General features: G+C 46.9%; 1 protein-coding gene across 3 annotated transcripts in view; it reads right to left on the bottom strand.

Moving 5' to 3' along the window:
- PRR35 (proline rich 35) overlaps positions 1–21,820 on the bottom strand; it is a 196,659-nt gene that overhangs the window by 6,330 nt on the left and 168,509 nt on the right. For all 3 annotated transcript variants that reach the window (XM_078663058.1, XM_078663057.1, XM_078663059.1), the window contains one exon: positions 1,541–3,274. In XM_078663058.1, the coding sequence (XP_078519184.1) occupies positions 1,541–3,180 (1,640 nt within the window). In that variant the 5' untranslated portion in view covers positions 3,181–3,274. The remainder of the gene's footprint in view (positions 1–1,540; positions 3,275–21,820) is intronic.

Genomic DNA, 21,820 nt, shown 5'->3' with positions numbered 1-21,820 from the left:
ATGAACAGCCTTTACATAGGTATGTGCCAGTTGTCCAGGACCCTAGATCAGGGTTCTCCAAAGTTTGACTTGAAGGACCGCATCATGCCAGATTTTTAATATACCTACATTGATCTAAATGGGGATATGCTAAAAATATGGCATTGATCCGGCCCTCCAGGACCGACTTTGGAGAACGCTGCCCTAGATGGACATTTCTGTATAAAGATAACGATAGACCGAGGTCCTCTGAGCATACTACTCTTGTCATCGAAGACAACTTAAGTTGGGTGTTTCAAAAAGGCATAGATGATTATTTTTTCGTACAGAGTTCTCACAAAACTTGTGTGGAGTAGGTGGCGGTCGGGAGGGTTGAGGTAGATTCAAGAGAACATCTGAGAGATTAAAAATACTTTGCTTTGATTGAGAATGTGCACAAGATTCGCACTAGAGTAATTCTTGTTTATAATCTCATTTTGATGCATTGAAAATATCCTAAGAATTTCATATCCCTCAATAGCCTTCTTTGGGTACCCATCATTTGAAAATGGACACACGTGTCCAAAGCTACATACCAGGCAAGCTCAGTTAGTAGCAGTGGCAATGTGCCTCATGTCTCTGGACATGGTGGACTGTACAGGGTACAGGATATTTCAAAGCCTACTGTTGTTAAATGTTGGTAGCGGTTGTGACACTGATAATGGAAGTGGCGATGTATGTCACACGATCGCAGTTGAAAAATCAACCTGCAAAAATATTTTATTCACAATATTGATTACCACTATTTCAAAAGGGTTAGTATACACGGGGAGGTATAGAGTTAATATTCTTAACTCCACATCTACTTATCTTGCGTCATTTTAATATTGTGACTGCTATATATTTTACCACCACATTGTGAACCCACAGTGTTGTGACTCTTAGGGTTAAATTGTGATATGCTGTTGTGGCCGTAATTGACATTTTTTGTAACAATGTTTATCATGTAATTTAGAAATGCTTCCACAGGGAAACAACCTTTACAACGCAGTCATTACATCGCACTATCTTTACATAGCAGTCATTACATCACAACATCCTTTACATCGCATGTCATTACAACGCAGCCATTACATTGCATGTCACTACAACGCAGGCATTACATAGCAAGTCATTACAATGCATCCCATTACAACGCATAGTACTCTTACACTATCCAACACTTATTCTACTGTTGCACTCACTGGAGTTAGAATAGTATTTTTTACTTCTATACTAAGCTACACTTACCTTAAATGCAATGTAATGGTATGCTTTGTAAAGGTAGTTTCTGAAAATGCGATGTAATGGCATGCTATGTAAAAGAATGCGTTGTAAAGGATGTTGCGTTGTAAAAACTGCGTTGTAAAGGCATGCATTGTACATATATGCGTTGTAACATCATACATTCGCTTCCACAAGTTAACACATTTTTCAAACATTTGGTTGGGTGGCCAATATCAATTAGTGGTTATGTAATATCACCTTCTAAAAAACGTATCCTCACATTATCCCACAAAGAGCTACACAGTGCTAGTCCTACCTGGTTTGGTAGTTGAATTTGCTATTCCTCAAGTTTTCAGTTGCTATGATATCTTTCAAGAAGTCGGTACCACTCCCACACGAGGACTTCCTTTTCAAGGAGCCGTTTGATGCTCCCGCCATTTCCAGACAAGCGGCCATTGTCACATCAGACTTCCGGATTCTGTTTGGGAGGCTGGTTCCATCTCTGAAACCGAGCATGGTGTTCCTGTAAACCACAGACGCTGCCTTTTGATGAAGACTGTTCAAAGTTTGTTTTGCCTTGCTGCCATCGCCTGACCATTTCTCCTCTTCCTCTTGAACCAGGGAAACCTTGTGGCAGATGTCTGGAGGAAGAGGCCTTTCCCTCAGACTGGCAGCCCCTGGGATGTTGTTGTTGACTATGGGGATCTTGCGCATGCCATCCTTTCGGGCCTCTCCAAGCAGTTTGATGTGCGAAGGAGTAGCAGCAGGTGAACCTGTTGGCTGCTGGACCTCTGCCTTGCCCGCAGCCATTTTGCCTTCACATGAGCCAAAGGAATGTTCGAAGAGCAAGGGATAGTAGAACCGAGGCAAGAAGGTGGACCGGTCCTGGTTCTGGATGGGTTGAAAGTGGGTGGAGTGTGGGGGCATCAGCTGGGTGGTGGAAGCCAGGAATGGCAACTGGGTCAGGTGTGGGTGTGAAGTCAAACTGTTTGCCATTGTAGGGGCAAGGTAGGAAAAGAGATTGGGGCTGAGCGGATAATTGATGCCCAGTAATGAGAGATTCAGGCCCTGTTGCTCGTGGTAGTCGCTGTATGCAGGAGGTGGGTAGCACGGCATGCTTTTGGCTTCGGTGCTTTGAGGGGGAACCTCCTGTGCAGCCCTTTTTGACCCATTGCTTAGCAGCTTCCACTGCTCCATGAGAGCGTCTTCAGTCACATGGCAATTCGTTGGCATCTTGTAATCTTTGGACTTGATTTCTGGTTCGACTGCAACTGATTCTTTGCCATTATTGTCTTTGTTCTTCAGCGAATAGACATCAGTGATCATAAAGTCTGGCTCAACCTCTTTGCAAGGTTTATTTTTCTTGTTCTTGAGTCCAAGGAGCACAGTGCCCACGTCGTGGTCCACAGGGGTGCCTTGGCTTCCCACATCTTGCCCTTCCTCTTTCTTTTGTCTCTGGTCCATTTCCTTTGACATTATAGCGGCCTCCTCTTCATCCTCCTCTTCCTCCTCCTCTTCCTCTTCAAACTGGTGCTGGTCATCCCGTGACCCATCAGTGGTCATTGTCTCTCCTTTGCTACCTTCCTCCAGGCCTCCATTAGGAGCTGGCTTGGCTGGATGAGCATCAGAGTTGGAGGTGTCCGACTCATCGGATTGATGACTGCGGTGCCGCAGAGCTTCAGTGGCATGCAGGAGGTGGAGCTCTGGGTGGAGTAGGTTCCCCTTCTTGTATGGCCAGTCAGACTCAATGAGCAGAGAGAGGGAGTTCTTGCACAGACTGTACTTCATGTGGTTGTAGAGGTGTGACTTCTCCATGCAGGTGAAGGGGCACTGGAAGCATTTGTAGTTGTATGGCTTCCCCCATGGCCGAGGGATATAGTGGGGTTTCTTCGGCTTCCGCTCCTTGTGTTTGTAGACCGAAGTCAGCTTGCAGCCACCTTCATCCTCACGTGACATGGTCAAGCGTCTCGCAGATAACTTCTCACCCTCTGGGAATTCAAGCAGGGCGTTTTGCAGTGAGGGGCAAAGCACCACCTCGGTGATGTTTAGTCTACAGTGGGGGAGGAAACAAGCAGAGATAAGTCACAACCCATTTTTGAATTTGAACTTATAATAATTAAAAACAGAACAGAGAGTAGCTCTCCAAAAAAAGTTGCAACCATGTGAACAATGTTAGTTACAATATTGCCTTCATCAGGAATCTGAGTACAGATTCCTTGCTTGTGGCTGCAAGTGCAGCAGAATCATCCTTCTTGGCACAAGCGTACACTTACACATCAGCGACACCTTGTATACAGTTAGAGTAAGACACCCCCTAAGGTCTCAGAGCGAGGCTGCAATTTACACTCAACCACATAGGGTCACTGTGGTGCATAACCCCGATACGGTAGCAGCAACATCCCATAGTTATTTGAGGAAACACACTTGTGGACATTCAAAAGAACTAAGCGGCTGTCTGTTGTATGAGTACACTCTAGAGCAGGGGTCTTTAACCCCATCGCTGCGGGGTGTTTCCCCCCCCGCTGTGCGGGGGAGGGGCACTGCGCTTGGCGCCGCTGTGCTTGTGACGAGCTTGGCTCGTCATGAGGCACAGTGCAGCTGCACTCATCACAACCACACCCGTTTTTTGAACGTTCAGCACAGCGGGGTAATTATCCCCGCATGCAACGTTCCAACGGCCGTGACGAGCTCAGCTCGTCATGAGTGCAGCTGCACTGTGCCTCATGACGAGCTGAGCTCGTCATGAGCATAGAAGAGGTTAAGCTGGGAGTGGACCCCACCACCCCAGGGGGGTTTTCATGATCCTTAGGGGTGTGCCCAGCTCTGGTTAAAAGAAGTATATTCCTGAAAGCAATCATTTGTTTTCAACTGAAAATCAGTAGTAAGCCACTCTGTAATGGGCCATTACTAACATCCTTTGTCATTTATATCTGGCTGGGTGTATATGTCAAAAGGGAAGGGACTCCAAATCATCCCCCCACACACTTTTCGGATAATCACACTGTGGATACCATTACACGTTAGTAAGGCCTCGCTAACCAGAATAGTGTGTTTGGCAATCATGTATTTTATTGCATTTTTAAAAGGTTTAGCATAACTATAATGTTTAAATAAATCTAGACATATTTAAACATTGCAAATTTTATAGAATAATCGAGAAAACTTCTGGGGGAGGCAATCATTTTTTTTTAATACCGGGGAGGCGGGGCAATAAAAGGATTGTATAGCACTGCTCTAATGACTCTATTTTCTTGAGGAGGGTGGCAATCCAGAGAGATGTTAATGGTGATACCTACAGGAACCAGTACAGACATGCCCAAAAAGAAAGCCGACATAAAAGTTGGCTTGTTCTTGGCGACTCTGCCAACGGTTCAAAGAGAATTCTATTTAAGAATGTTTTAAGGCTCATGTGGGGTCTTCACTTTGCAGAGAACCCCAAAAAATCTGAAGCAATATTGATGCAAAAATAATGATTCCAAGCATTATCATTCAAATCTTTCTCTCAAATGAGTCCTCTTTGAGACTCGCTAGTCAGTGTCAAATTCAAGTTTACATTTCCTACTATATCAAAATGAAATGCATGAATGTACCTGGATGTAAATGAAACATTTTCCCCAAAAATCAAGCTCAGCATATTCAGGGCCAGTGAGGGCCAAATAATGTAATAATATTACCGTCGAACAAGTCACTCATAAAAATATGAATTATAAATTGATGCTTCCTGGGGCCTTTTAAAAAACCGATGTAGCGAGGAGACAACAACTACCTTAAAAAATGAAAGAAAGCCCCTCCCATGCAGGGCCGGACTGGCCGTTGCGGGCACCGGGCAATCCCCCTGTGCGCTGCAAGGGTAGGGGCCGGTTTTGGGCCCCTGGAGGCCGGCCCGGCAAAGAGCTCAACAGCACCTCCAACCCCGCCCACCCCCCCCCCCCCCCCCTCCGGGGCCGGCCGAGCACTTTGCCAGGGCCGGTTTTGGTTCTCAGTCCGGCTCTGCTCCCATGGCGGTACATTGGTACCAGTAGGACCTCCTTACACCTCATATCCCTCTTTTGCAAGTAGCAGTGCATTGTCTCCTGCTGCATTATACCTTCCGCATCATGTTTCGAGGCAGCTGGAGGAGGTGCTAAACCTTCGAAGGTGGAAAGAATTTGTGAGTAGTTTTGCTACTACATATGATAGATACCATTTTAACAAATTCCTACTATTAGAGTTTTTATTGGAAATCTTTTTTTGGGGCTGACAAAAGCTCAATTTGACCCCAAAATATGATAGGTGGAGCAGAATAACTACACCTTGCTATTTGTGGATATTGGTTAATTTAAATTCCCAAGGGTTTTTTGATCCTCCTCATACTTGCACTCCACCAGAGGCACATGTTTCGCCTGGCCTATGCATACCCAGGCAACTGACTTCACGATGCACATGTGTACTCAATGCACTCCCTCAGCCACTGCTGGAGCGGCCCGTGCTGCTACGTTGGAGTCCCAGAGATGGTCTGCCAACCTATAACATTGTGCATGGGAGAATTAGGCGATCAGCCTGCGCTCTTGCACTGAAACGTTATGAAATCTAACAGGCAGCGAGTCCCCTCTGCTTCAGATCACTGGACTGCTAACCTGGCCTTGACCTGGTCCGTTGCGCCGACAAATCCCATTGAGTTGCATTATTGATGAATCCACCCTCTTTCGGCAGACCTCAAGGTAGTGTGAAATAGCTCCAGGCAAACAAGGCCTGTTGTCATTGACTTGGATCCAACAGGAAAATCCAAGAGGACTTTTTTATTTTTATTTTACAGCGTTTTATATAGCGCGAACTTGACCCGAAGGTATCGGGTATCAGAGCGCTTTACATAGCACCAGTTTCTTTACATGAGGATATTCATTTTTGTTAGGCACGGGGAGATTAAGTGATTTGCCCAGAATCACAGGATGTCCAGCATCATTGCCGAGACTCGAACCGGGTTCCCCAGAATCTAGGTCAACCACCCTGGCCGTTAGGACAACTCCTCTCCCCCAATGGGATGCGGGATAATTTCTGATAGAGTCAATGTCTGGGTATGCAGGATCTAAATATCTCCACAATGCTTTAAGTAGAGAAGCAAATTCTAAACTGCGATATCCTATAAGGAAATGCAAACCATTTGGCCCATAGGTGGGAATACAATCACATTTTTTATTTGCGATTTCCTAGTAGCAATTCCTACTATTAGGAAATCTCAACTTTTGTACATACCATTTTTCATTTCCTAAATAGCGATTCCTACGGAATCCCTCTTTAGAAAATGCAAAATAAGAATTTCGTACATCCGGCCCTTAGTGTCTGCACGTCTGTGCTTTGGCCAGTGAGTGGGTTCCAATGCAGTGAGCACAGACATTTTGAGCCCTCATCCTTGAAGCCAAAAACAGGCTCATCCACAGACCACTGTCTTGTCAAATATCAATAATTTCATGATTTGAAATCTTGCTAGCAGAGTTAGATGGAACATCAAATAAAGCATGGTGGCCTTGGGGACTTCCCACGTGGGATTGTTCGGGGAAGGTCTTGTAAGTTGTTCATTGGGTGACGGCAGCAGAGACTGCACGCGCCCTTTGCACAGTATTTAGTGACTACTTGTTCTTGCCATTAAGTGGCGGACGTTTGCTTGCATTACTTGATAGTTTCTCCTCTGTCCGTATCAGGGAGTGGAGGCTCGGGCCTGAGGCAGCCTGAAGACCCCATTCACCAATGTATGCAGGTATGGTGCTGGTAAGCAGACTCTTGTGGGCACAGTCTAACTGGACTGCTTTTTCGGCTCTTCGTCTGCTTCTGAGGGGCAATCTGTCGCCTTCTACTGCCCCGTATTGCTTCTGGCATCCCACCTGGGCCTAAGCTACAGCAGTTGCCTGTATCCATACGAACAGCCGTGGCACCGCGAGACTGCTGCTCACAGCTTTTGGTCATCCCTAGTGGATTCTGGGAGCAGGACATGGCCTTCAACCATACCTTAAGCTCCTACCCTCTAGCGTCCGCTACACATCATCAATGCGAAAGCACAAGGCCCTTAGCCAGCGGAGGAGCGCCGCCCCAGTGTGAAAATTGAATAAAAAAGGAAAAATAAAATGATAATAACAAAATGTTATTATCATCTTATTTCTCCGTACTGAGGCAGTTTTGCAGGGTGGGATGGGCTGGGCAGTCGTCAGTTCCAGCAGGGGAAGGAGTGATTGGGACCCTTAAAAGCACATGACAGTTTGGCCTGCCGTCTTTGGTCAGCCAAATAGTCATGTGCACTTAGCATGTTCTACAAATGACTATTGCACAGCCTGGGTGGAGAACATGCACAGGCTCCCACTGCCTGTCTGAGCGCTGAACCAGGACTCTCAGACCAATCACAATGCTGCTGTCATGCTCGTGTGAGCAGCGTCGTGATTGGCTTAGGGGAGCTTGGGCGCTTCCTGCTTCTTGGAGGAACAGAGGAGGACTGAGGTGAGACAGTGACCGGCAGCCTGGTAAGAGACTTTTTTTTTTCTACCCATCCCACCCATACTCTTACGTGGCAGCCGCCACTGCCTTCAGCCATGCTTTGCCTAGAGCCTACTGTATCTCACTCAGTAGGCTTTGGGCACAAGTCACTGGGCACTTCCTTTGGACACACCTAGTGAGTTTCTAGTCAGATACCCCATCAACACATGGCATCTGTGTCTTTTCAATGCCCAGTGCATACTGGGGAGAGGGCATCGCCTGTGCTCAAACCCTGCTTTGACCACACCGTGCCCCCTATCAGCTTTAGAGATGTAATCAGTGATTTAATTTGTGATGCCAATGTGACATCCTGTGTGCTGATATGCAGTGCATTGTGGGAATTATGACTGGACCGCTTATTGTAACTGGCGAATTTCAGTGCTTTTTAGGTTTCACATTCTACCTACACCATCCCTTCAACTGGGGTGTTTTAGTGAAATTCCCACTTTCTTATAACAGATAGATAGATAGATAGATAGATAGATAGATAGATAGATAGATAGATAGATGATAGATAGATAGATAGATAGATAGATAGATAGATAGATGATAGATAGATAGATAGATAGATAGATAGATAGATAGATAGATAGATAGATAGATAGATAGATAGATAGATAGATAGATAATGCATTGGTAGAGATGTTTGTAATAGTGTCTTGAAAACAGCTACTTTAGGATTTCTCTGCGTGTCGGATTCTGTACCTGCCACTACAGATTATTTCTGCTCGAAGATCACACATGGCATCCCGGGGCACTGCCTGGCAGGCAAGAGCACACCAGGGAGCCTGCACCTGTGCCTGGGATTTCCGGTCTCTCTGCAAACTTCCTCAACCACAGTGCCACCCGATGGAGGCAGAGGAGAGTCGAGAATGGCCGGAGGCTGAGAACAAGAGCCTGGTGTAACTCAGAGCAGTGTGCCTATAGAGGGCTCGCATAGGCCGCACAGGCCTTCACTACAAGTGGCTCAGGGGGCAGCTGCTATTACCGTACCCTTCAAATACTTATACCCTAGGGTAATCTAATTCGTACAAACATAGCATCTATTACAAGCTTTCATCTCTGAAATGGGGAATAACGTGGATGTGTGTGCTTCCTTCACCAAGATCCACGTCTGGGTATTTACCAGGCCTTTTCACCCAGTAAACATTAGCTAGTTTGAACAGATGATGTTTACCTGGGAAAAACTCAGAACACTCTGCCCCACTCATATCTGCAACTCCTGTGCAAACAGGCGTGTGCAAGGGTGTCAGGGTTTAAGGCAGCACTTCCAATCAAGGCCATAGACTTACAGGTGCGGGTGCTGGGGGCTTTAAGGGGGCAGAATATGCACAAAGAAAGGGGCAGATTTAGGGGGGCAGAAGAGTGTAGAGTGGACAGGGTGGAGTGCAACACAGTGGAGAAAGAAAGGACACCGATGGGTGAAAGTGTATGGATGGAATGAGAGGAGAGCAGCAGAGGAAAAAATAAGAGAGGTAAAGGCGGAGAGAAAGATTTACAGATCGAGGGGCATATTTACAATGAAATGTTAGAGCGCGGAGCTGCACCAAATTTGGCAGCACCACTCTTTGACATTTCCAAGAGGCAGGGGTGCACCGTATTTACTACAATACGGAGCACCCTAGGCGTCATTTATGAGGCCGTGCGTCACTTTTACGCCGCTGGTGCGTCACTTTTTGTGACGCACCAGCAGCGTCAGCGTAAATAATGTACCTTGTTGCACCATATTTGCAAAGTGACGCATCTAGGTAGATGTGTCACTTTGTAAACCCCTGCACCACATTATACCTGCGCCAGGTATAATGTATGCAAGGGGGGCGCATTGACGCAAGGAAGGGACGTAGAAGTGACGCAGTGAAATCTATGAGATTTCACTGCGTCACTTTTAGGACGCAGTTGCCTCAAAATCTTGCGCCTGCCTCACAACAGGCGTAAGACTGACGTATGCCCTTTCACATGGGGCTTGCCCCATGTGAAAGGGAGCATTGCTGGAGTTGCGTCACTTTTGTGACACACTCCAGCAATGCGTCACTTTTGCGCCCTACAGATACGTCAGAAATACTGACGTATCTGGAACTCCTTGCGACATGATGCGTCATACATTAAATATGACGTATCATTGGTGTCGCAAGGAGTGCGCAGTGAAAAGTGACGCATCGCTGTTTTCACGCAGCGATGCGTCACTGTTCATAAATGAGGCCCCCTGTGTTTTCCATAGTGCTGGCGCTAAATTTCGCAGCCCAGCCCAATGCAGGCATCCTTGCACCATAGTGCAAGGGTGACTGCATTGTAGGGAATGATTGTTTATGTGCAGGAAGGTGTCCCTTACTGCACTTAAACAATCGATAATGGTGATTTGTTACTTCTATGTGTGCCACAGAATGCAGCACACATAGAAGTAGCAAATTGTCATTATATAATAATTGTTTATGTGCAGGAAGGAACACCACTGTGCACATAAACAATCGTTAACAGCAGTTTGCTCTTTCTATGCGTGCAGCACACATAGATAAAGCAAAAACGAGGAGAAATAAAAGTATTTCTCCTTGTTGCGCCTTTCTAATGCCTGCTATTGTATGGCGTTAGTTTTCGGCACTGCCTCAGATTTACACATCCTTGTAGATCTGGGGCAGTGTCAAAATGCACTGAGTCTTGTTGTGGAACGCCCACAGCAACACCCATTGCATGTCCCTTTCACGCAAAGTGATGCGTGTAAAGGGGCTGTATTTACAAGGCGGCGTTAAGCCATAAAAAATGGCTTAGTGCCGCTTTGTAAATATGGAGAAGGGCATAGCGCCACCCGGACGTCGCTAAAAGTGACGTTCTGGTGGTGCTATCCCCTTGTAAATACAACCCCTAGAGTTACACAGATATTGAACCAGAGATAGTGTAACAAAGGTGATCACCGGGCTTGAGTAACAACGCCAGACTTACATACACAGGGCACCACGGGTAGCTTTACAGACCTCGGATGGCAGTGGAAGACAGTGGAGGCGGTAGTGAGGTAAAGCAACAGAGTAACTCATGGAGAGTTAAACAGGTAGCGCAACAGAGGTGCAACAACAGTGGTACAATAGCATTGGGTAAGTAACAGACAGGGTAACAATGGCATACATACAGTACCAGTGCAGAACAATAGAGGTAGACTTACAATCATGTAATTACAAGGAAAGAGTAACATAAACAAAGTTTCAGAGCCCAGTAATAGAGATATAGCAATGGCTGTAGTAATAAACGATAGCAAAGCAGAGGTGAGGTAGTACACGAAATAAAGCCCGCAGTTCAATGGAAGACACACAGAGGTATAGCAGCACACGTGAAGTTACACAATTGGGGTTACTGAGTTTGTGTAATAAGATATAAGTAAACGAGACATTGTAAAAGAAATGGAGTTGCAAATGTTGGGTTACAGAGGCAGAGTTACAGAAGTCGATATACAGAAATAGGGTCCCTAAGGCAGCGCTGTAAAGGAAGAGATACAGAGGTAGGGTCAGTGGCGGCTCCTCTGCTATGGTGGAGGAGCACTGCCCCACTGCATTCAAGCAGTCCAAAGTAGAAACATAAAATGATAATAACTTTGAGTTGTTCTTATTTTATGTTTGTGCCGTTTGTGGGCGGGTGCGCAGGGCTGCTCTGCTCTCGGAGCAAGGCAGAAGTGGAGTGGTTTGCCCACTTCTAAGTGCACATGACTGTTTGACGTCCCTTTTGGGGTGCCCAAAACAGTCATGCGTACTTTCCCTGTTCTCCATGCAGGCTGCATTACAGCCTGCATAGAGCACATACTCAGGCCCCCATTCCCTGGCTGAGCGTCGAACCGGGGTGCTCAGACCAATCACAACACTGCATTGCAGCGTTGTGATTGGTCAATGGGGCCTGGCTGTGCTTCCTGTTCCTCGAGGAGACCAAGAGCAGAGCAGCGGGACCCGGCAGCAAGGGACTTTTTTTTGTTTTTTTAAATATTGCGCACCCTCCCCCGTCATGCGGGGTGACGTCTTTGCGCCTGCCCCACCTCGCCACCCGCAAGCCATGCCGGCTGCCACTGGGTAAGGTTACTGGTATAGAACTGAACAGGGCGAGTTACAGAAGTAGAGATACAGAAGAAGGGTGACTGAGACAGCACCATAAAGGCAGAGGTACAGAAGTATTGTTATAGCGATAGAATTGAAGAGGCAGAGGTACCGAAGTAGAGATACAGAAGTAGGTTCTCTGAGACAGCACCGTAGAGGCTGAGGTACAGAAGTGGTGTTACAGATACAGAGCTGAAGAGGCAGAGTTACAGGAGCAGAGATACGGATCTAGGGTTACAGACATACAGACACATGCATCAAAGGAAAAACCGGTTGCACACGGGCACATTCTCAGAATCTGCCCCTTTGCGACCGGTATTTTTGCATTTGGGATGCATCATCCCAAATGCAAAAATCGCAATTTAAGGAATCTCTAAATTGCGATTCCTTAATTGCGATTCCTTAAAAATCGCAATTAAGGAATTGCAAAAGCCAACAATGATGCGTGTGCCTGTTAGTGCTGAAGAGGGAGAACTACAGAAGTCGAGTTACAGAAGTAGGATTGCAGATTTAGAGCTGAGGCGGCAGAGATACAGAAGTATGGTTATAAAGGTAGAGGGGAAGAGGCAGAGGTACCGAAGTAGGATGAAAGATATGAAGCTGAAGAGGCAGTGTTACAGAAGTCGGGCCACGGAGATAGAGTTGGTGATGCAGAGTTACAAAGAGTTACTGTCCTTTTATCTCACTCGTCCAAAGTCCTGCTTTCTTTATTTGTGGCTGTTTTTATGTGTCTTTCTCTCTCTTGTTTAGGTCAATGTCTGATGAGGAAAAATAAGCGCCAGTCTCCAAAAATGAGTGCCGGTGGGCCCCACCGGCAACCACCGGCTCAATGATTGTCCCCCCCCCACCACAGAATTAACCAATCAGAGCTTATAAGGGCCAATTTGAAAGAGACACCAGTGAAAATCCTAGCAGCAGCTGGCTAAGTGCCAAGGGGGGTAGAATGGTTTGCAACAGTGCACCTTCAGATGCCAAATGGCAAAACATCTCAGAAATGGACGCAGGTGAGGTTACCCCAAAGTATACTCAACACTCACAGCTCAAGCCCAGCTGGTGGCCAAGTATTAAGGAACGAACAGTGGTTCAGAAGCAGAGCCTCTCCCCTGAAGTTGAGGGTGTTTCAAAGACAGAACAACTCAGAGAGACTTCCACATTGCCTAATGATTTGAAGAGGGTCATTGGCATGTTTGGAACAGTATTTAAATAAATAAATATTGATTTGCCCTGTCTGTAAGCGGGTCATGTATTTTGGAAAATGTAAATAAACTGCAGGCCACTTGAACTCCAGGCCTTAAGAGACAGTATTGGGGGTTATTGGCCCAGTGGCCCAAGCACTGTGGCGTAGCCAGGGTAGAATTGAGGGCGTGGGCCGCCCGGGCGACACTCTTTTTGAGGGCGGCAGAGGTGAGCAAGTTGTGTCTGCCCATTACCACCATCTCTCTGCCCCCAGAGAACAAGCCGTTCGTCGCTTGCCACCTCCCGAACAAGTTGGCCATCATCCACCACCCTCATTGGTCTTACCTGCACAGGGGGGCAAACTTTGGGGCCACCCCGGGTGGCAGTAGGTCTTGCTGTGCTACTGGATTGTTGCTCATTTTTCTATCCCATACTTCAATGTCCAGAAGTGGGAGCAGTTTGTGCATGATAACCCACTAGTTGGGCCTTCTTTGCCTAACCTAAGCTCAACAAACTGAATAGGAGAATATTGGAATTCAGGACATACTTGCTTTTGTTTTATTTATTTTTAAAAGGGCATCGAAGCTCCAAAATACCTAAAGAGAGGTTTAATTTAACTAAATGTGCACGTCAAGCACAACATGTCTTGATTCTATTTGGCTAAAAGAGGGGTAGAAGTGACATAATACTCTCACTGACAGAATCAGCTGCCCATAAGAAAAAAATGGCACTCTCTCTTACCCAGTAAAGGAAACTCCAGTGACAGAAGAAATACTGCAAGTCTTGCCTGGGACCGTGGAGAATAGTTCAGCTCACACTAGAGGCAACTAGTTGAAACTACTTTATGCTCCTTGTTGACAACCCTGCATCACTGGCCAGCCTTTTTGAATGGATATCTACGTGTCCTTGAGGACGGCTTATACCTTTGGTGAAGCCGGAAACAGGAGGTGAAATATTCGAGCAACACAGAAGAAAATATGGAGGTTCAAAAACACCACAAGGCCAACGTCTAATCTGAATCATGCCTCAACCGAACCATGACCTGGAGAACACTCTTGGGACAGCTAGCTGAGGTGAAAATAGGGTGAAAGTTCGACGAATTGGATGCAGTACTCGAAGTAATAACAGAAACCAGGGACACAATTGAACACAACATTGATAATGAAGTAATCGACCTGTCTGCGTAGAGGAGACCAAAGGAAATTGTATGAATATGTAGGGTGAAATGAGTCCTCATTAAAGGTAATGTGGCTCTCAATAGTTGTATTACCCAAACAAGTCCTAGACCTCACTTAGAGAGTCTGCGTCTTCGAATACAGAGTGGAGAACTTAAAAGACCTCTCCAGGCAAAGGAACGTCGGAGTAGTGGGGCTCCCTGAAAAGATTCAAGGCTACATTATAGTGAACCTTATGGAACAGCGATTAGCCCAGTATATAGTTATGCAAAGTATACTTCATTCAATCAAATGTCTCTCCTTGTGACTGTGCCTAGAAGGTTTTCAAGGGAAGGTAGCGAGGGAGGAGAAGTGTAGGCGAAGCAGGAAAGTAGATTAAAGTGAGACAGTGCAGCAGTAGAAACAGGAAAGCGGAGGCGAAGAATGGGAGGTAAGAACATAAAGAGTATGGAAGAGACAGTGACAAGGGAAAGACAGGAAGGGGATGAAATAAACTGGGAGAGGCAGAAGAGACCACTGAGGGTAAAGGGAGGAAGAGAGAAGGACAGGGAGAGAAGTAGAGGGAGAGGAGGGCAGAGTGCCAGAAGAAAAGGAGCGAGAGGGCTTGAATGGAGGTGAAGAGGAGACAAAGAAGGCCAGGAGAAAAAGCATTGTCAAGAGAGGATCCTGAAAGAAAAGGAGGAAGAGATAAGCGGGTGGGAGAAGAGATTAAATAAACTGAGGGTGGAGAAGAGAGGACGAAGTGGAGGATGAGGGTCAGGGTGAGAGGGACCAGGATGGGGGAAGGATGAAGAGGATAAAGGGGAAGGATTGAAGGCAGCACGAAGGACATATGAGAGAAAGACGGGAATCGTTGGGGGGAGGGAATGGTGGACGACACTATGGATGGGGGGAGTCTGGGGTGAAGTGGGGTCGGAATGGAGAAGGGGAAGGAGATACCCGGAGACTGTGCGGTGATAAAGGAGTGAATGGGGGAGAGGCAGGTGTAAAGGTGAAGGAGGGAATGGAGGGGGAGGGTGGAGGTCAGAGCTGAATGTTGGGGAAGAAGTAAGGGATGCAGGGGAGGGAACGATGGAGGGGTGAGAGGCTGAGGGGGAAGGGAGAGAATGGGGGAGACGTGGAAAGGACGCTGGGAAAAAGTCGATGGATGGGATAGAGAACTAGTCTCAGAAGAGGGAGGGTTGCGGATAAGAGATGGGGTCAATGGAAACGCAAGCTGTGATGTTTGGGGAGTGGGGGGGGCTGACGGGGGTTCTGCCTCGTTGGTTGACAATTCTCAAGCTCTGGCGAAAACCGTTTCCGAGACCACCTCTCAGGTGATATCAGCAGCTGGAAGGTAAACGGTGCCCGCCACGGAAAGGCAGTCAGCCCGCTTCACCCACTCCACCGTGACTGCATAATCTTCCTGAAACCACCCGCCTCATCCCCCCACCCAGACGGCACACTCTCCTGCCCCCCGGCGCTCCAACCTGACCACCTGCTGACCCACAATCTTAGCGCATCTGCCCGAAGAGAGGCGCGCTGTGTACTCTGCCTCTATCTGCAGGTGCGTGTGACTTTTGTCCTTTGTGATTCCCTGCACATGCACAGACTACTACATGTTCAATAGACGGAATGCGTTACTTACCTGTAACAGCAGTTATCCAGTATTGGTGTCTTTCATAGATTCACATGCCTGAATCATTCCCCGTCGTCGAGATGGGAGCCCCGGTAATAGAAAAGTAATGTCCTATAGACATACATAGAGAAAAGTAGGCCTCAGAGTCTTGCCTTAGTAGCCTATCTATGTCCTTTTGTGAAAAGGACCAAAATCCTGAAGGTAGCCAATCAGCTACCACCTCCCTCTAGAACCTTCCTGCCAGGAGCCTCAGTCTCTCAGATTTTCGTACGCACCAAGCTAGGTAAACGTAACATATGTGATGTAGTGAGAGATGAGTCCTTCCTGGGGAGGCGGGAGGGTTGCATGTGAATCTATGAAAGACACCAATACTGGATAACTGCTGTTACAGGTAAGTAACGCATTCCTTATCCAGTATTATGGGTGTCTTTCATAGATTCACATGCCTGAATCAGAATAGCAAGCAATACATTATGCACATTTGCGATGGAAAATAAGAAGTAGTCTGAGATAAAACATATCATGCTACTATATACCATCAGTAATACAATAAATAAAGTAAATAAATGTGCATACCATTGTAGGACGGTGGGAAGAAGGAAGGCTCATCTCACTGGAATAGATGGCGAAGTACAGCCTGGCCCACAGCTGCATCCTGCATCAGTTCCGTATCCAGGCAGTAGTGCCTGGTAAAGGTATGCGGCGATTTCCAGGTCGCTGCTCTGAAAATGTCCAGAATCGGTACTCCAGCGAATAATGCTGCCGATGTGGACACAGCCCTCGTGGAATGCACCCGGACTGTGGAATGCAATGGGCGTCCGGCTTTGTCGTGGCAAAAGGCAATTGCCGCTGATATCCATCGGGAAATGCTTTGCTTAGAGATTGGCATGCCTTTTCTAGGTCTGCTGAAGGCTATGAAAAGTTGATTTGTTTTTCTAAAATGCTTCGTTTTGTCCAGATAAAATTTTAGACATCTTTTGAGGTCTAAAGAATGGAGAGATCTTTCAGCCACCGTACTGGGGTTCGGGAAGAATGAGCGGAGAACAAGTGGTTCATTGAGATGGAAGTCCGAGGGGACTTTAGGAATGAAGCGAGGATTGGTTCTTAGAATGACTCTGTCCTCTCTGAATTGCATGAAAGGATCTTGTATAGAAAGTGCCTGTAACTCACTGACCCTTCTTGCTGATGTTAAGGCCAAAAGAAGTGCAGTTTTCCATGAGATGTATTTTAGATCAGCCCTATGTATGGGCTCAAATGGATGCTTCATCAATTGGTTGAGTACTATATTAAGGTGCCACGTTGGTGGTATACGTCTTGGCCTTGGAAAGGATCTATAGAGTCCTTTGAGGAATTGTTTTATCAGCCTGTTGGACCATAGTGAGGGGCCTCTTGAAGTCCTTGTAAAGCGTGAGATTGCTGCTAGATGGACTCTAATGGAGGCATGTGCAAGCCCTGTTTGTGCCAGATGTAGTAAATAAGGTAGTATTTGCTCTGGAGTTATTCTGAAAGGATGGATATTGTTGTCTGAACACCAAACACAAAAGCGTTTCCATTTCAAGGAATACGTTTTGTTTGTACTGGCAGCTCTTGCTTTAGCTAAGACATCCTTGCACTCCTGCGGGATGCTTAGGTGACAGAATTCTCTGTACTCAGGAGCCATGCCGATAATCTGAGAGATTTCAGATTCGGGTGGAGTACTTGGCCTTTGTACATTGAGAGAAGAGTTGGATGTTGACGTAGTTGGATTGATGGTCGAACAGACAGGCGACGGAGGTCCGTAAACCAATGTTGTCTCGGCCAGTATGGGGCAATGAGAATCAGGGTGCAGTGTTCCATTTTCATTTTCCGAATGACTCTGGTGATCAGGGGAAATGGCGGAAATGCGTACGCAAACACGTTGCGCCATGCAATGGAAAATGCATTTCCTAGTGACCTCGGTTGGGGATGCCAGCTTGCGAAGCTGTGGCATTTTGCGTTCTCCCTGGTGGCAAAGAGGTCTATGCGTGGTTTCCCCCATGCCGAGAAGATGTCGTTGAGAACTTGTTGATCCAGTTCCCATTCGTGGGACAGAGATTTCTGTCTGCTGAGAGCGTCGGCTATTACGTTGTCCTTTCCTGGGACATACTCTGCTGTTAATGTGATGTTGTGGAGCAGTAGCCAGTTCCAGATGGTTTGCGATTCTCGAGACAGTGTCAGTGAACGCGTCCCTCCCTGCTTGTTCAAGTAGTGCATTGTGGTTGTGTGGTCCGTTCGCACAAGCACTGCTGAGTTTTTTATGCGAGGGAGGAATGCCTGAAGAGAGTGAAGAACTGCTCTCAGTTCTAGGAGGTTGATATGTAGAGTCTTTTCTCTGTCTGTCCATTTGCCACTGGTTTGCAGATCCTGCAGGACTGCACCCCATCCCTCCAGAGAAGCGTCTGTTGTTATGACGTGAGGAGTTGCTGGTATCAAGAACGTTAGACCCTTGGATACGTTTTTGTTCGTCGTCCACCACAGCAAAGCCTCTGTTATTTGTCGAGTGATGACTATGTGATCCTCGAAAGAGCCTGTACATTGGGTCCATTGTTTGTTCAGAGCCTCCTGGAGGGGGCGCATTTTGAGCCGACAGTGAGGGATGAGTAGAATGCAAGAAGACATCATCCCTAGAAGGGATTTGAAAGTTCTGACTTTGATGGACTTTTTTGAAGACACTGCGGTAGCTAGAGCCATCAGTTTTTGTTTTCGTTCCTGAGATGGGAAGGCTTTGGAAGAAACTGTGTTTAGAGTTGCCCCCAGGAATGTTAAAATTCTGGTGGGTTGTAAGGTTGACTTCTCTAAGTTGAGAGTTAAACCTAGGTGCTTGAAAATATCGAGACAGGCGGTTGAAGACAGCTGCGCGCCTGTGAGAGATGGTGCTTTCACCAGCCAGTCGTCTAGGTAGGGGAAGACCTGGTGATTCTGCTGTCTCAGAAAAGCTGCCACCGGAGCCAGGCATTTTGTAAAAATGCGTGGCGCAGATTTGAGGCCAAACGGTAGGACACAGAATTGGTAGTGTAGACCTGTCACTTCGAAGCGAAGACATTTTTTGTGGCGATTGTGAATTGGGATATGGTAATATGCGTCTTGTAGGTCCAAAGATGTCATATAGTCTCCTTCCTCTAAGGATCCTAAGATTTCCTGGATCGTCACCATTCGGAACGATTGGCTCTTTAGAAAGGCATTGAGTGCCCTGAGATCGAGAATGGGCCTCCATTTCTTCTCTTTCTGCTGAATTAAAAAGAAGCGGGAATAAAATCCCTTCCCTTTCTGGGTGGATGGAACTCGTTCTATTGCTCCCTTCTTCAGCATTGAAGAGATGTCTTGTAGAAGCAAACGAAGGTGCCTGTGTGGAAGTTTGCGAGGAGGAGTTAATGGTGGAATGGAGTTGAATTCCAATGTGTGACCGTGCTGGATTAATTGCAGAACCCACCGATCCGTCGTTATCAATCTCCAGTTGTAGAGGAAGTGTGTCAATTTTCCTCCAATCCTGAGAGGACACAACGATGTGGGGAGTGTCTGCGGGAAGTGGTCATTGTCGTCCACCGGTCGTTTTCTTTTGGGATTTGCCCCTGAAGTTCGCTCTCCCGTAGGAGGTCTGACGACCTTGTTGTTGCTGTCGTTGTTGGTATTGTGAGCGATTTTGACCGTAGGAGTAAGAGGATTTTCCCTGATATGATCCTCTGTATGTGGATTGACCTCGTCCTCTGTGCCCTCGAAAGGACTGATTTTTGAATTGTAAAGTCCAGAGAGCTCTTGCAGTGTCAGTGTCTATTTTGATCGTCTGCAAGGCTTCATCTATTTTTGCCCCAAATAGATGTTGTCCGTCATAGGGCATGTCCAAAACTTTGGTTTGGACCTCTTGACGGAAGGACGTCGCTTTGAGCCATCCTTGTCTGCGCAAAACAGCTGCGCCAGCCAGCTGTCTAAAGCCTGTCATGACGACATCCACAGCTGAATCAATTATCTCCGAGGCGGACATCTGTCCTTCTTTAAGGAGAGACTGGACTTCATCCTTCAAATCTTCGGGTACCTCCGCCAGATATGGAACGATATCTTCCCATAATTGTCTATTGTATCTGCCTAGCAGAGCAATGGCGTTGGCCACCTTTACAGTCATGGCTGACGTTGTGGAGAAGCGTTTGCTGATGCCATCCAATTTTCTGCCCTCCTTGTCTGGTGGTGCTGACAGTGGAGAGGATGGATTTCTGGAATTCTTTTGGGCGGCTTGAGTGACTACAGAATCCGGCTTGGGATGTGTATTAAGGCAAATAGGTGCAGATGTTGGAGCCTTATACTTTTTATCCAATCTAGGCACCACTATTGAAACAGAAGCAGGCGTTTTCATGAGCTGTTGACCTTGTTCCCAGATGTAGTCTATTATGGGAACTGACCTCGTCGACTTTTTTATAGGATCCTTAAAGTCGTAGAGAAAATAATCCGTTTCCTGAGATTCCATGGTCATGTGGAATCTGATGGCCGCTCTCTCAATCAAATTGTGGAATCCGCCGATATCCACTGGTGGAGAGTCTGAAGTGTTGGGATCTGGCGTGGCTGGAGAATGAGCGACGTAATCCTCGCCATCTCTGTTATGTGAAAGGTCGTCTCGAACCTCTCCTTCCTCTTCTTCTTCCTCAGATGATTGAATGTTATGTACCGCTTCACTTCCATGTGGAAGAACCAAAGGTGGTGGTCATGCCTTTGGGGATTGTTGTGGTTTGGATGACTCGTGAGGCTTCTCTTTGGAAGAGGCCGCTGGTGATTCTGGGAATCGTTTTTTATAGTCTGTGATTAAGAATTGTAAATCAGAGACTATTTCAGCTGGTAGGCATATCATCGGAGTTACTCGAGTATGTTCTTGTACGTGCGTAGTTCCCTCCGTAAAGATGACATCATCTCCGTCATCGTCAGTACTCTGGCATTTGACATTGAGGTCCGATGGACTGGTAGCCTGTTCAAATTGGTCGTCATCAGATTCATCAGTTTGCAATAAGCAAGCTGGTGGTAGTTTTTGAACCCTACTGGGTGATGTTAAAGCCGGTGTTATAGGGAGTTTGGTGATCATTTTTGAGGGAATCAACTCCGCTTTTTTCCATGGTGTCGACGATGTCGTCGTTGACGATGAGGTCATCGACGGTGTCGTCGACGGTATTGATGACGGTCTTTTGTCGAGCGTCGACTGTTCTTTTGTCGTCGTCGCTGTCGTCGGCGATGCGGTCGTCGACGGTGCGGCCGTCGGCGCAATCTTCGCCATTGTCGATGCGGTCGTCGACGGTACTTTCGTCGTCGAGGACGCTCTCGTCGACGACGATGCTTTAGTTGTCGACGGTGTCTTCGTCGTCGGTGGCGATTTCATCGTCGACGGTAAAGGCGTCGTCGACTTTTGTTTAATCGTCGTCGTCGATGTCGTCGTCGTCGATGGCGACGTCGACGAAGCTTTAACAAATGACTGTTGCTTTTTAATCAGTATAATTGACGACAGTGGCTTACCCATCGTCGACGATTGGGTGGTCGTCGTCATTGAAGCAAAGGCGGACGATGCCATCGTCGTTGAAACCGTCGTTGTCGACGTGGAGACATATGTAGTTTTTCTTGAAGAAAACGTCGACGAAGTCGTCGACGAAGACTGCGATGGCTTTTTGAAGGTTGCCGGTTCCTTCACAGACGTGTCTAATCTTACCTCAGAAGACTTGGTAGTAGTCTTTTTGTGAGGGACGTCTGAATGGCCAGGGGAAGCCTCCCTTGGCCTCTTCAAGGACAGTTTTGAAGAAACTGAAGCCATGTCACTGCCTGCCGAGGAAAGCACATCATCATCTCTGGTCTTAAGCCTGTTTAACAGAGGAGCAGTCTTCCTTCTCTATCCTTAAGAGTTTTGGTAGAGAATGTTCTACAAATCCTACATTCCTTGACAGAATGATCCGGATAAAGGCAGTAGAGACAAGTCTCATGCTTGTCATCAATGTGCAGTCTCTTCTTGCCACAAGAGGAGCAGGCTCGAAATAGTCCTTTTTTCTGTTGTTCAGCCATTAGTAGAAGTGAATAAT

Source organism: Lissotriton helveticus, chromosome 10 (genome assembly GCF_964261635.1).
Source record: "Lissotriton helveticus chromosome 10, aLisHel1.1, whole genome shotgun sequence".
NCBI classification, from domain to species: domain Eukaryota; kingdom Metazoa; phylum Chordata; class Amphibia; order Caudata; family Salamandridae; genus Lissotriton; species Lissotriton helveticus.
Note: the sequence above shows the minus strand (reverse complement) of the source record. Positions and strands in the feature narration are given on the sequence as shown.